The 16457-nt window shown below is 39.8% G+C and overlaps 1 protein-coding gene across 2 annotated transcripts in view; it reads right to left on the bottom strand.

Annotated features, from left to right (window-relative positions):
• Window positions 1–759: 759 nt before the first annotated feature.
• The window catches only part of cacna2d3a (calcium channel, voltage-dependent, alpha 2/delta subunit 3a), a 104869-nt gene continuing 89171 nt past the window's right edge, over window positions 760–16457 (bottom strand). For both annotated transcript variants that reach the window (XM_079358685.1, XM_079358686.1), the window contains 11 exons: window positions 15342–15403; window positions 15047–15091; window positions 14890–14952; window positions 14003–14073; window positions 11408–11483; window positions 11261–11313; window positions 9725–9780; window positions 7261–7375; window positions 2889–3001; window positions 1772–1854; window positions 760–1648 (listed from right to left, as the gene is read on the bottom strand). In XM_079358685.1, coding sequence (XP_079214811.1) covers window positions 1556–1648; window positions 1772–1854; window positions 2889–3001; window positions 7261–7375; window positions 9725–9780; window positions 11261–11313; window positions 11408–11483; window positions 14003–14073; window positions 14890–14952; window positions 15047–15091; window positions 15342–15403 — 830 coding nt within the window. In that variant the 3' untranslated portion in view covers window positions 760–1555. The remainder of the gene's footprint in view (window positions 1649–1771; window positions 1855–2888; window positions 3002–7260; window positions 7376–9724; window positions 9781–11260; window positions 11314–11407; window positions 11484–14002; window positions 14074–14889; window positions 14953–15046; window positions 15092–15341; window positions 15404–16457) is intronic.

The following is a 16457-nucleotide window of genomic DNA, read 5'->3' as shown; positions in this document are numbered from 1 at the left end:
CAAGTCCAGGAGTCTGTGAAGCATAGAGAGAGGAAGAGCAGGATAACTGGGAATGATTAGAATCAAACAGTGTTGCTCAAGGGACTAGATCAGTGAAACAGTAGAGAACAGATTAGACCCACTAGGGCGATGAGCATTACCTTGTCATAAGAGGAGGAGGAGGAGGAGGAGGAGGAGGAGGAGGAAGTGGGGGTGAGCAGGACCGTTGGCTTAAAGGTGAGGAAGGAGAAGGAGACGAAGCATGTTTGATGTCAAGCAAGAGGGACCACAGCAGAGCGACCCCCTGCTTTCAATGACAGAGCCTCTGAAAACTTCTGTCATTTTTTTGCTTATTGTTTTCATCTACATGCATGCATAAACACACACAAATCCTATTCTTGCATGTACATATGTGTTTGTTTGGCAGAAAATGTCAAAGCATAGTTTGTGTCAATTCCCTAAGCAAATGCAGATGTGAGTTGTGGTCAGCCTTCGATTCCAGTGTCATGGTCTTTGTTGTCTCTCTTTGTGTGGGGGATAGGCCCGTGGGGGGAAAGGCTTTCATGAATGACAGAAGAACGAAACACAAGATTCACACACGTCGTGTTCCACATCTTTGCTTATGTGGAGTTCAAAAAAGCCAAACATTTACCAATAAGAACAGAAAGTGTAATTATCAGTCAGAACTGCCAACAACAACAGAACAGTCTATTGGGATGGGAAATTCTTCTCCAAATTAAGTTCATTGTTCTCCACTAAGAGCCTTGAAACAGCAGCATTCATTTTCAACATCATTTTATTTCAAAAGTACACAAACAGGACCAATATTCTTCAATAAGGCAAAGCTCAAAAAATAACAACCACTCACGTCAGAGGACTCAAAATCTCATAGTCACAGTTTATGGAGATCACTTGCAAATCATAAATAAACTTCTTTTTTTTTTTAAATCTATATCTATATATATATATCTATATATATAGATTCGTCTTTTTTCTCATCATGAAAAAAAGATCATTAGACAAACATTTCTTTACAACCCTGGCCCACATTTAATAGTCTTCAGAATTTTTTTCCCCTCAGAAACACTATTGTCCATAAAAAGTCATCAGAGTTGGCCAAGGGGGGAGGTGCACCTGTCTCTCTCCACAAGTTGGTGTTACGTGGCTCTAATACCCAGTTCCAAGCTCAGCAACGGACCCCGGCCCTTCGCTGCTACTTGAAAGGACTGAACATACTGTTGTGAGGGTCACCTGTGTAGTTTATAAGCTACGATGTGCATTGTAAGCATTAGTACTTCCTAAAAGCTTTGTTTACCTCCCTGTGCAGCTTGTGTGATATTGCTAAAGCACCTTAATGATCACTATTAAAACAGCTATCCATTTTCAATCCTTTCAAATAAGTGCCTGCTAGAGGGGTTCCTCAGGGCGAGGGCCTTTGTAGGTGGTGAGCTGGAATTGGGTGCAATGTAAAAAGGGGCATGAGTGATTTTTTCTGTGGCATCGCTGCAATTCTTTTGTGTTCCGAGCCAAGCCGATCCAAGTCAAGTCTTGGACGGAGAGGCGTGGCTAGCTCTGGTCACCTGGAGAAAAGACCAAGGAGGATGCACAACAGTGTTGCAGCAAGAGATGAGGAGAGACCTGCAGCTCCTCCACACTCCATGGAGTTCTCCTGCATGAAGACATTTGAAGCAATAAATAAAACAAGAAAGAAGAAATATTTTCTAGGTATATAAAAAGTAAATTAGAAGTGACTGATCTGTGTGTGTGTGTGTTCTTATCATGGAGCAGTCACCTCTGGGTGAAAAGGGTGACAGGTATCCGGACGCCTCCTGTCCTTTTGCATCTTCAACCTCTCGCACTTGAGAGATTCATTATGTGCAGCTGAAGTTAAGGCAACAACAGACTATGAGTATCCTCTGAAGGGTGTTTTCCCACTGAACTGTATTTCAGGGTTAATAAAGGAAACTCAAGCATGTTTTACATGTGCGCTGACGAAAAGAGCTTCTAATGGATACAGTAATACTTTTGGGCTCAGAATGCAGGACAAAGAAATCAGACTCAGATCTTTTGTTTGATGGATTTTTCTTTTGTTGCGTAGCAACATAATGGCAGGCTTTATTCTACAGTAAGCACTCTGCAACAAAATAAACAGTGGCAGACATGTATATACAGCGTGGCTGTTCTGTATAAAGTTTCAGGGAAACACACATTGAAGGAGGAACTCGCTCATGTATGTGGTGTGGTGACACGCTAAGCTCTTTTTGAGTTTGACTGTAGTCAGAGCTGTGTCTGCTATTGATCAGAATCGCATCACAGAGAAGGATGTTGTGTAACACAGTCCAAGTAGAGTCACACACACACACACACACACACACACACACACACATGCATCACTGTGAGACAGACCTCTAGTAGAGCTCTGCCTTAAAGCTTTGGCTTCAGATTGTGTCTCTCACAACAGTCTCATCTGAGGGGGCAGAGGGCAAACAAACTCCACAAAGCTTCCCCACATATCAAAGATGCCCCATGCTATTTACATCTTGTTGTCATTGCTGCACACACACACTTGCTTTATTTAAGAGAGTAGGCTTATCCCCCCCAGAAATTGCATAATCAGGTATTAGTGTTATTTTTCTCAGTGGGGTGAAAAGCTTGCAACTCACCAGATTTAAAACACATTTTAGTTGCCCGAAGAAAACATTTCTTCACTTCTGCTTTCATTTATTTCCCTTAAAATTCTGAATCCATAGAAAAATGGAGCTGTGGTAATTATGAATCTTTAGCCCCTCCATTCGACTCAATTCATTCTGGTGTCATTTCCTATCAATCAAAGTACAAAGAAATACACATTCACACACTCTTTATCAAAGTCATCCCCACTTCTCAAGTCTTTGGCCTGTGAAGGATATACATGATTTCGATGGGGTCCATGGTGATTGGCTCGAACATGCTGCAGTCGCACTTGTTGTCCACCACCACCATGAAGAGATTACTGCTGGGGATCTGCTGGATCACAAAGGACCTGCCAATCACAGCACAGACAGCCAGAAACAGATAAAAAAGAAGAAGATGAGGGAGAGAAAGAAGCGAGGGAGCTTTGAGAGTTGGAGCGGCGAGCAGAAAAGGGACATGGGTAAGATATGAATTTACTCGTGTGTCAGAGGATTTGTGTTATGGGTGTTTACATTCTCCCCCGGCGGAAAGGAGATGCATTGGATGCATGTCAAGAAGATGACTTGACGCACTGCCAGCTGTCAATAAACATAAAGAGACAGACTCACAGCCACACACACACACACACGTTAAATATACACACTATCTTCTCTGACTCAGTCCTCTTTCTCATTCCTTCTTCTTCCATCTCTTTTGTCTTTGTTTAATCCCATCCAAAGCGAGCGCCAATGAAGTGTTGCCGGATATAAAACAATCCAAAGCAAGACAAATGGGAACCACACTTTTGTGCTCACAGCTTCCCATGACTGTGTTTTACTGGCCTGAGAGATCAGGGCTCGCCTCGGCCTCCTGGCCAGTGATTTACGAGCGAGGATAAGCTTTATGAATAAGAGAGGTCGTAAAGATGATCTCTTCTTTCTGTCACCCTTTCTTTCTTTATCTCTTGCTGCTCTGCCTCCCTCTCCTCTGCAGCAGCTGGGTGATTTATCGAGTTCAATGTTAGAGATTTATCAGACATGTATAAGAACGCGCATGTGTGATTAAATGAGCACACACAAATGCAGAAATACTGCACACACCCACACTCAAGTTTTGTGAGGCAGAACAGGAGATCTGATAGAGCAAAACAGACCTACAGGAACATCTCAATACTTACTAATTCAATATTATGACCAATTTAATCTAACCACAAACAGCCTCCAATCCCCATGTAGCACCAGCACACCGCACTCTCATACACACACATCCCACTGTGACCAACTAAACCTTACCAAACCAGACCAGCAAAAAGGCCAAGCCAGTCCCAATCAGAGTGAATTAGTATCTGCTGATGTTTAATAATCCGTGCTCTCCCCTGCACAGCACCGGCCCAGCTCAGCCTGCTGATAGAAAGCAGAGCAAGTGTTCTAGGAGCAAAGACTTAAACACATCCTGACAGCACAGCTGCTGGCCTTGAACATACTCGGTGCTGGGAAAGGGAGCGCTACACTGCACATACAGTACATGCACACTTGGACACAAAGACAGACACATTTAAGCATACTCTCTCTCTCTTTCTCAAAAACACACAGATGGCCAAGACCGTGCTTTCTTCTTGACATGGTGTCCAAATGCTGAGGCTTCAGGTGGCCAGCTAACCCACCAAGCAACTGACAACTAGAAAATCCACATTTATTTTTATGAACGTTCAAAATATGACAGAGGAAAGTAAAAAAGAGCAATCCACACAGAGAGACAGAGAGAGAGAGAGAGAGAGAGAGACACAAAGAGAGAGAGATAGACAAAGAGAGAGAGAAAGAGACTGAGAAAGAGAGAGACAAAGAGAGAGAGAGAGAGAGAGAGAGAGAGAGAGAGAGAGAGAGAGAGAGAGAGAGAGAGAGATTTGGCATTAAATGAAGAAATAAATCAAAAATTAGATTTATGTTCAGAATAGACAAAAGAATGTGTCCTCCTGTAAAACACCCTGTCCAAACACATCACACAATCTTTAGCTGGAGATGATGAAAACTAGTGCAGCTTATCAGCAATGTCTTATCATGAAGTAAAAAAATGTGTCAGCTCTTCTGAAGCTGATTTTAATGAGTATACTTCAGATCCCATATTACATGTTTGTTGCTTTTTGACAAATATTCGCAGCAAAGTGTATCTATCAAAACACTCTGTGCTTTATTTTGGGAAAGTGTAATATTTCTGTTGGTCCTGTACAGAATCTTCACATTTTCCCTCGTTGCATAACTAACCATAACCCGAGCTGCACGCACTGCATGGTTTTTAAACAATCTGTCATCAGAATTGGGAAATTTGACCAATAATTACTGAGTGTTATTTAACAATTACTAATTCATTGAGCTGAGATTGCTCCAGTCAAACCTCAACAAACAGACTTGTGGCTTTTTGAGGGCAATGCTGTCATTCTTTTTCCATTTCTCTCATTACTCTTGGGGGAAATGAGCAGCATGATCCCAGAAATCTCTTTTTTTCTTAGACCTTATGACACTTTTATATGAACCCAATATAAAGTATGTACATTAGGGTGTTAGAAGAGATTATATGATGAATTTAAGGTTTTGTAGTCTGTTACAAAATGCAGCTGAGAGTATTTAACAAATGAAGCTTTGACATGATCAAAGAGAAGGGTCAGAAACTGTAAAAAAAAGAAGACACAAATATGGAACATGCCGTGACACGCGGTATTTATAATTTAAAAAATCAACTGTTCACGAGGAGAAGTCAATTCAAAACTTAAACTGATTGTCATTCAATATGCTTTTAGATGTCAAAATGTTAACTTAATTTAGCACATTAAAAATAATAAAACATTAATCAGAAACATGAAGTACACATAAGAGCCTGTTTCATGAAAAACACAATATGATGTATTTTATTTTGCTTGTTGTCGAGAACTTTATTTTCTTACTTCAGTAAATATGCATTCAAATCGATTTGGATACTGGTCATAAGTATCGGAACACAAGTCATAAGCCTTTTGCGTTATTCTAATTCATACTGTCATTGTAATTGCATTATTTTTATGCACATAAAGACACATAAGAGATGAAACCATGTCTACCCGTCTGACTGCAGCTCTGAAGCTGTAGCTGTATCTTTGAACCTCTTTCTTTCAGGATGGCCCAGAGAATAATGAAGGAGTATTTGGGAAGATATATGGCTGTGAGTATTGCCGCTAATAGTCCCCTTGAAGACCTTTCTGGTTCGAGACATGACACAGTCTTTGTCCTAAATCTCATGTTACAGTGGAGAGAAGCTGGCAGGGCATAAATGGAGGTTGAGTCATCCTATAGGACCACTTAAGCCATTATATATGATAGAGTATAATGTATATAAGTTCATTGTTTATTGTGCTCTGTCACTCAGACACACCCACCAGGAAGTAATGGACAAACACACATGAGGACACCATGCACACAAACACACAGTCATAGTACAGTAAAGAGAGATTTAAAAGGCAAGAACTAAGGGTTTTATTTCCTAAAGCATAAAGCACACACACACGTTTCCTGATGAAAATATGAGAGAAGGCCTCAGTCAGCCTGTAATGTGAAACACATGTTTATCACCAATATCCTCTATTACTAATATGAGCAATAAAATTCCATATACCCCGAATAAAAGCTCCATTTCACTTTGTTGAATTCATTGTGCTCTAAAAAAGATTTATTTGAAAGCATGTTGCTCAGAGCACGCAGCCCTGCCCGCTAATCCCAGCGCTGGTGTCATCATCGAGGATGAGACCATTTTTCTCTAAAGCGAGCTCTTTTGTCATGAGTGTGTACTGTGAGAGTGAGAGAAACAGCTTGTGTGTGTGTGTGTGTGTGTGAGAGAGTATGATGGGGGTCTGAATGAATCCCCAACCACATTCTACTCCTAGCACCCAGGGCAGTGGTTACCCTGCTGACCTTGTGGCGCTGTATTGACATCAGACACACCAGGAAAACAAACACACACACACACACACACACACACACACACACACACACACACACACACACACACACACACACACACACACACACACACACACACACACACACACACACACACACACACACACACACACACACACACACACACACACACACAGGATTCTGAGCTTCCCTGGCAGCTCCACAGCTGGGAGCAATGAAGGGCCCTACGGAGGGATCCAGAGAACACCCCACAATTGCCTGACAGAAAAGCCCAAATTGTTAATGTGGACCACACTCATTTTCCCATTTTTAAAGGAAGCCTTTTTTCCACCTCTCTCCCTCATCTAAATGTCTCATATTTCAAACTGCCACAGCAAAGCAAAGTGTGTGTCTGTATATGTGTGTGTGCATGTGTGTTTAATGCATTGCCAGGATAGAAGTGTCTTCAACGGACAACAAATGATTTCAATGTGTTTCCCATTATCTGGGATTATGCAGATAAGAATATCCTGCCGAGATGAGAGCTAACAGGCTTATTTATTTTTAATTGTTTTGCTTCATTTTATAGAGCGTAGTGTCTAACTGATCGGAAATGTGTTTCAGTCAAAAGAAGGTATTTGGACAGTTTGCATGTTTTTAACTTGTGTTCATGTGTTATATGTAGAAAGTTTGTTTGTCATACTTGATACATCCATCACAGTCGAGGTTTCCGGTGTTCTCCTTGATGGTTCTCTCTGAGATGAAGGCTGGGTACTCTGTGTCACACGGTACCTGCATGGATCGACCCATCCGCTGAGCTGGAGAGAGAGAGATGGAGAGAGAGAGAGAGAGAGAGAGGGAGAGGGAGAGAGAGAGAGAGAGAGAGAGAGAGAGAGAGAGAGAGAGAGAGTGGAGCAGAGCAAGAGAGAATGAGTGAGAAAGTGATGGAACATCAACGTCAAAGTCAAACGCATATTTAAAATAGCTTTGCAAATAGAGATGTAAGCAAACACACCACATCCTTGCAAATATACAAGTTTGAAATAAAGCAGCGTTTCAGAACCAGAGCTACTTCCCGTCTATCTCGTCTAAATCTAGGCTGGCTTTTATGCAGCATAGCTTGAACTCTTCTGCCACCCAGAGGTTTTTAGCAACACTACAGTATAAAATAAATCATTGATATTGGTCAACATGATTTAATGCATTCTTAAAAAGCGGTGGCTTATGTAATTAAATTAGCATAATATAAATAGGCATGTAAAGCTGGAGCACTTTTTTTTTGTCTTATAAGCAAATACTTTACATCAAAACAAGTTTTCTACAGAGAGGATTATGGGAGGGATTTGAATGGAGTATTTTAATTACTGGTGTTCAGCAGTGTTGCATTATTGTGTGAAAAAAAAATTAATGTGCTGAAGTAAATATGAATGGAAGTAAGTCACAGAGCCTACATGTATAAACGCCTGGGATTAGTTCAAGTCGAGAGGCTTTGTAGATTAGGTTACAGACTGCTAAATTGGGGTGTTTCAGCAGAGTGTCACAGGCCTGTGTCTCTATTGTAAAAAAGATGGAGAAAGTGCTGCTAAGACCTGAGGCCAGCCAGCTATGAAATTGTCTCGAATGCTTGGCGAGCAGCAATGCCCAGCTTCGCTTCATTCTGGATAAGAGTGCACAAGGAAAACATTTTATAGACTTTCATTTTGCAGTTCTTTTTTTCTCTCTCTCTCTTTGCTCACATACAGAATATTAGTTTTGGCTAAAATTAATAGTAAAATGTGATGCTACTTGGTGAGGCTTTAATTTCAAATGGGCAAACAGTATCCAGAACTCCAAAAAGAGCAAGGAAACACAGCCTGCATAGCTTGGCTTCAAAAATGTGAGAATGTGCGTGTATTTGTAGAAGAAAGTGATACAGAACAAGAAAGGAAAGACAAAAAAAACAGAGAAGAAGAGAAGAGAAAGAAAATAGAGAGACAGAGGACATTTTCTCCTGTTACAAAGCGGATATTGCTTTCCAACCAATATGACACACATCCTTACAGATCATAAAACCATCAAGTATATAACCCCCTGGACACACACACACACACACACACACACACACACACACACACACACACACTGATGTCACTTGAGGTAATCTCATGTTCTGCCATTTATACTTTTAGGTTTTGGATTGTGTTTCTTTATTCTGTTTTTCCAGCAGTGGTCAAACTGACTCAGAGGAAGTGGAGGGGAGAGGGTGAGGAGAGAGAGGAGGTCAGGGCTGAGGACACTGGTTGTTTATTCTGTATGCAATGAACTCAAGCAGAAGGGCAAAAAACAGAGTGTTGGTCAGCGTCTGATTTCATTTTTGGATCATTCTTTTAGATAGAAATAAAAAAATGAAATAGCACAGCCATACAATGAACAGGGTGGTCCCTGAAGTATGAAGGAGATATTTAGATCAACAACTATCACAAAGACACACAACAATAATGAGCTTTTGTCCTGGATATAAAGTTTGATTCTTAAAAAAACAACATATTAAGTCAAATAAATAGAAAGTAAATGTTGGGAAATAACAAATCGTCAAACTTATCAAAAGATTCATGTTCATAAAGAAGTAAAAGAAGAGTGTTAAAAATGGTATTTCTGTTGTTCTGTTTTGTTTTACAAAAGACAATATATATATATATATATATATATATATATATATATATATATATATATATATATATATATATATATATATATATATATATATATATAAAACATTGACCCATTTCATGGATTTTGATAAATTCTAAAACCAGAGAATCGAGAAGAACTTCCAAGTACTTTGAGTTTTCGGTTGTATCTTTCATCACTGTACTGCGATTACACTGATTTACACAAGTCTAATCCATGTAATAAACTCATGTAATGGATGCTGCTGTAGATAAATGACTGTTAAAGATGTTAAAAAATACATTTGCAAAAAGAATTACAATCCAGAATGTTTCCAATCCTAAAAAAGTACAAACAAATTTTCCAAAGGTGTTTACAAATTTAGCAAATGAACAGCACAATTCGAATGATAATCCCAAAGGTTTTCTAGATGTTTTATAATTATTTACTGTAGACAACGTTCTTTATAACGACGTTCTCACATAACCCAGAGAGAGAACATGTAGATTGTGTCTTACCTTTAGCTGTGAGGTCAGAGTGCCACCAGCTGTAAAAGTTAAACTCCACCAGGAATCTAAACGTGGAGAAGACATTGGTCATTACAGCACACTTATATATACAATTACTTTATATCATGCAATGTGTTAGACTCTACACATTCCAGACATTGTTCCATACAGGACACTCATTTCTCAAGGGCCAGAGAGGGGAAAACTGTTTATTTACTCAACAGATGCTGGATCCTGCTTCAAAAGAAACCGTGGTGCAGATATAATCCTTTATTTTCAGATATGAATCTTTGCTTATTGGCTCCCATCCTAGTCAAAAAGTCTTATTTATTCGCTTCTTATGCCTCAAAGTATTTCAAAGAAATAAATCGTGAAAAGCTTTCTCAAGAACTGACGGTTAAATATTGACAGACCACGCAAGCTGGAGCTCCATCTGACTTTTTTATGCAAGTAATTTGATAAATACTTTCAAGTCTTCCTTTCATTTTAGTCTGGAATTTATTTATGTCAGTAAAAGAGCCTCCTTGCTCAATAGGCCTTTGATTTTTTTTATCTTGTCATCAAAATGTTGTGAGTGTTCAGATTAGGTCTGATGCCCTTGTTTCGTTTCAGTTCTCAGGTAAGAAAGTTTTCAATAAATGATTTTTATAAAGCAGAATTTCCAAAGTTAAAGCTGAAATCATTAAATGTATTAAAAGTAAAGTTAACTATGATAACAGATTATGAAAGAGTAGTTATATACTTTTAATTTTAAAAACTAAATGTACCAAAAATAAAGTACATTTTATGATGACAGATTTATTTTGAAATCCTTTAGGATGTGACATCTTGTTTTCTAGGGGATCCTTGAATGCAGAAATGGAAACTACAATATAATTAACAGTGTAAAGGACAGGAAACAAAAACAAAGGGAAGAAGAAAACAAAACACAAAAACAGAACTAAACTGTTGACTGAATAAAGGAACTTTACTAATGTAGATGATGCTTTCAAGGACTCTGCACTGTTTACCTATTACTTAGTATTTGCAATTGTTCTGAAGTAGTTTTTCTTTACACATGACATTTTTTCTATAGTGACGGCTATTTTTTTTTAAAAACCTTAATCAGTTTTACACATCTTAAATATTTTAACCCCAATACGATAAAGGATTAATAAACATCTCAAAAAGCAAACACAAAAAACAAAACACATAAATAGAAAGATCACTAATGTCTCAGGGACAAACAAAAAACCCGACAGTCCTTAAAATTAGAACTGACAACTCAGTGTTCCCATGATGCACTGTGGTTGTAACAGACCACCCAGACAGACTCTGCAACCACAACATGGCATCACAGGAAACATCAGGTAGCCATTATTGCTCATGATCGCTGACGATCTTGTGGACATACATGTGGAGGAACTCGTAAACAAACATACAGTTTACATATAGTAACAAACACGACCTCATCTGAAGAAATGGGCAACATGTGAGTGCTTAAAAGTACATAGATATGTTATTACAAACAGACAGAAGACACATACACAGACACAGAAGTCTTACATGACAAGCTCAGTCAGGATCCACTTTACAGCTGTGAACACAGCAAAATACGGCTAAAAGGGGAAGAAAAGGGGGGGAAACAATTTTAGATGCTAGAAGCCATGAAATAATGCCAATTTTTCTTGTGAGTAAAAATGCAGTACTCACATCCAACAGTGTGTGTCCACTATCACTACTTTCAGAAAAAACCCAGCACAGAGCCTGGTAGTCATACAGAGTGACCCTGAGCAGATAAAGACAGAAACATGAGTGCAGCCTGTGAGACACTGATATCAAATAGAGATAGAGTGAGGCAAAGTTTGATAGAAAGTGTCATATCTATTTAAAGTCTTAAAAGTAATAGAAGATAAAGCCCTAGATAAGGTGAGATAAGTCATGTTTTACACTTGATCTCTTCTATTACAAGCCTGCTGGGTCTGCTCGACAGCTGTGTGGGAGCAGGAAGGACAGATCCCACCTCTGCTTTAGCCGCCGCTTTACCTGCGGATGATATACTGAATGGATGTGGGGCGAGAACGGGAAAGGGAAAGAAAAGTGAAAGCTGAGAGCTTCCCAAGAGGTTCCTCAAAGCGATGTAGGAAGGTGGGTGTGTGTGTGTGAGTGTAGATGATTTGGGGATATTGGAGGGGATATCAGAGGATTTAAGGGCTTAGCGGACCCTCAGGGTGTGAGGTCTGGCTCTGTCTGGGCGAGGTTATTGAAGGGATTCCTAACACACACTTATGTACACAGACGTCTACACACTGGACTCTCTCTCATAGCCTGTGGACAAGTTCCTATATACTTGAGGATACTTTGTGTGTTAGTGTGTGTGTGTGTGTGTGTGTGTGTGTGTGTGTGTGTTTGATGTGTGAGTGGGTTCAGTCTATCCACAGCCCTGGGCGATGTTCAAACCTCAAGTCACAGCAACAGTGACACATAGCTATAACACACCGCCAGGAACCAATTAGTACTAAGCCGGGCCAAGTAATGGTGTTAGCAGCAAACTTAGACCAATGTCATATATGTGTGTGAGTGTGTGTGTGTGTGTGTGTGTGTGTGTGTGTGTGTGTGTTTGCACAGATGTGTAATTACTGCATAGGCGTGTGAGCGAACCATTCATTCTTTTCTTTTCTTTTTTTTGCATGGGAGCATAACATCTCTTTTCTTTATTGATCTCTCTCTCTATTGCTTGTTTATGAGGATGGATAATCCAAAAGAAACAGAAAATAATTTGTCAACATTTGTCTTCATCTGCAGCCTTGATGCTGACTCATAAATCCAAGCCGGCGGCTTATTTCGACTTTAAGTGCTACACTTAAAAAGCCGCCTCTATTGCTTTTTAATCATGACAAAACACTGCGCCGTAGTTTTAGGCATTCGTTCCCCCGAGATGGCACTGCGTTACGACAGATAGTATTCATTCATGCTACGATCTAGAAGCTCTATTACTTAATCGACCTGAGAAATGTTTTTCATTCATCATGTTTTGCGCTTATTTTTAAACAATCCATCATAACACGATTTTACAGTTGCAGCGAAAGCACTTGTAAGCTTCTCTGTTTGTAGGACTTTAAAGCATCTGCTGTCAGATTTTAGAAGTTCGTCCCTCTGATAAATAGCTGCCTGCTGGTGTGATGATTTGTCACTTTGATTTTTGTTTTAAAATGTTCTCACCCACTTCCAAACAGCAGCAGGGACTTTTGGAAAAGGTCCAAATATGGTGTCGAATACAGGTCTGTGAGACGATGAGCACTCTAAATGTAAAGTTGACTTTGCACTCAGGTTATCTAAAGACTCCATGAATTATATATCATACCAGTTTGAATCCACAGTCAAACTACAATTTGTGTCTGTCTGGGTCTGCATCAGTGCTGATTCAAGGAAAGTTATTCCCCTGGGTTACATATCTGAATTTAATCAGAGAAGGGCGCCAATCCCTGCTCCTGGCATTTTCCAGGAGACACAGCTCCATGACAAGCAGTGTATGTGTGAATGTGTCTAGATGTGTGTGTGTGTGTGTGTGTGTGCGTATGGGACTTCAAGTTTCTCCTCATGCTTTCGTTTCAGGAAAAGATTTGCTGTAATCCCCAAATGGAGAACTCTGCTGAGCTCGGGGTCGGAGTTCAGCGCTGAAAAGCTCAACACGATTGGCCAAGTAAAGAGCTGTCATCACAAGGCCAGACATGCTCTCATTCTGTAGCCTTCCTGGTGTTATGCACATACATTTACGCTATAAATATTACACCATAATATTAATGGACGAAGCCTGAGTGACATCGCTCATTTGTTACAGCAGGGGGCTTTGGAAGCCTGTCGATGGTGGTCGCCATGCTGGAAAGGCTCTCTTAACCATATTTTGGAGCTGGAGCCTCCTGACAAACTGCCATTCATTGCCCGCCTGTCACTCCGGTCAGTTACGAGCCTGCTTGTGAATAACACATATCCTTCATAAAATCACAATAGATGAGTTATCAAAAACTTCCCCATGTACAGAGTGTGCCGTTAGTGAAACTTCCCCATGTACAGAGTGTGCCGTTAGTGACATAAGCTAATCAGACAGATTTTTTTAATGTTTATTTCTACTGTAAAAAATCTTTTCTGTTTAAATGGGGGGGGTGTGAATTCTGGGGTTTCTGCAGCCAGCTTCAAGTGGACACATCGACCAACTGCAGGATTTTGCACATTTTTTAACAGCGGAGGTTGCTGCTTCATTTATAGAGATACAAACAAGTGAAGTCCACACTTAAACAGGTTACTTACCTCTTGAAAGAGCCCATCTGCAGTAGCTTACTCATTACAGCTCCCTCTGCTTCGCCGAAAAACTTCCCTGTCTGAGAAATAAGATTGATACAAGTTATACAAAATGTCTATGTTTGAGCTAGTATCTTCATCTTTCTCTGTTTCTTATGATAGTAGAAGTTCTAACAAGTAAAAAACATTACTAGTGTGGGCCTTAAATGTTCGATCACCTTCAAGTGACGATTGGAAAAAAAAATGAAGAAAAGGAGCCAACGAATGAGAGGCACGAGAAAAGAACATGCAGAGCGAGGAAAGGGCAGTGACAGCCAGCGGACTGGCTTATAGATGAGCCAAAGCTGGAGTGACAGCATGTCTGGTGACGGCTAAGCAGAGGGTATCTGCTAGGGCAGCAGCACGTCTCTTTGAGAGCAGTCCAAACAATATTCATGAGACACAGGAAACAATTATATAACAGCAAAATATATGGAATGAAACGTTACATTTGGATTTCCACATAAATTGTGAACTCACACTTGACACAAACACAATTGTGTTATTCATGTCATGCTAGTAGGTTCTGGCAAATAGCCCTTCTTCAACTAAAATTTAAAGAAGTGGGGGCCGGAATGGATTAGTGGATGATGTGCGCCTACAGAGGCTGAAGTCCTTGTCACAGCAATTGTTAATTTGACCTCAGCCCTTTACTGCATGTCGTCCTCCATTCTCTCCTCCCAATATTTCTGTCTCACTGTCTATCTTAAGCTGTCCAATCTGATAAAGGCAAACCCCCCCCCAAATAACCAACTTAAACGTCTTTGAACCTGACTTTGATGCATCCTTTTTGTTACCTTACTCCGGCTCTACATGTGCATTACCGTGTGCTACTTCATGTGCATCTAATGTCTTACCAGAGTATAGTCCTCTGCAACCAGAACGAAGCCATTGTTATCGATCAGGTAGCAGTTAATGTCCTGATAAATGAAAAGCAAAGCGTTAAAGCAAATGTCAGGAGTAAAAGAGACCACATTGTTTTTATTTTTCTGACGGATATAAAATCTGACCAACCTCATCATCACAGCTTATGGAACATTTTCCATCTAATGCTGCACACTGTGAGATTAAAAATAAATAAATAAAGACATCAGCACACTGAAACTGGTCATCTAAGCAAATATTATAATGGTTTTGTTGAGAACACAGAACACAGCTTTGTCGGCTGCAATAATCTTCCAGAATGATTCTCAAATTAAAAGGTGTACCAAAATAAGTCACTTTAATAATTTATGAAATAAATGTGCAACAACGTTGTGGCTGAATATGAAGGAGATACAACATGTGACACATATTTGTGCTTACACACCTGTCTGCTGGCTGTCCAGAACTTCTTTTGGAAAAACTCCAGTTTCATCTGGATGCCAACGGCTGAAAGAAAGATAATGCATTCACAAGAGGACATTTTAAGTGCAAGTACGCTCTTTATTACAGTAGTCCAAATGACAAGAGGGTGACCATTATAAATGCACAGTGCATATTTTTATGAAACCCCGATAACTTCATTTCCATTTTCCTTATCTTCTGGAAGGCTGTGTTTATGGCATGCTGTACTTTCTGCACACATATTGCACTCAGCTTAGCTGACCACACTTCAAATGCAGTTTCACTGCCAGACGTCTTTCCCTGTGACCAAACGTAATCCCCTCAATTCCTCAGTCGTCCTCCCTGTTGTATACCAGCTCTTTACCAGAGCTGGTATACAGAACACCTCTTTCTTGCATAAACTTTATCACAGCAGGTCCCTAGATGCACAGATCTGACCAGCCCCGAAATTAAACATTAAAGATTTTTTTTATTTTAGAGTTAATTAAGGACAAATTGACACATTTACCACAAGCTTGAACACCACAGGCCCCTCTCTGCATCTTCCTCTTCTCCCACTACCCCCTGCTACTAACACTCAGAGGGCCCTAGCTTTGTCTCAGTGGGGGATGGCCATGCGTTTGAGCTCTGCAAATCTTCCCCTGAGCAAACATACAATTTTCATCCAAATGAAGAAGAGATGAGGGTATCAAATTGGTTGGATTTTGAATGTGGTAAATTGTGCTGAAATAAGACAGATACACTTATCAGACAAACTTTTTACTTAATTTATCTAGCTGATATTGAGCTAATAAAAAATTATATAATCATTATTATTAAATGCTCTGCATGTCATTTATTAAGTAGGGAAATGTATAAAAATAAAGAAAAGACGTTTAAAAATCAGCAAAAAATCTGGAACTCAAGGAAAGAATCTTGCAGACACAAAGTGATGAAGCTTCATACATGCATACATGTGAAATGCTCCAGAAACAAAACAAATGCAGTATGTGTTGATGTGTTGGGCAAAGTTGAATCCAGGCTGCAATAAAACACTTTTCTTGACAACAAAATAAAATGTATTGTGTTCCAACATCAAACCTGTTTTGTTGCTGAAAAT

Source organism: Symphodus melops (genome assembly GCF_947650265.1).
Source record: "Symphodus melops genome assembly, chromosome: 13".
NCBI lineage: Eukaryota > Metazoa > Chordata > Actinopteri > Labriformes > Labridae > Symphodus > Symphodus melops.
This window is presented reverse-complemented; position numbering and strand designations above follow the sequence as displayed.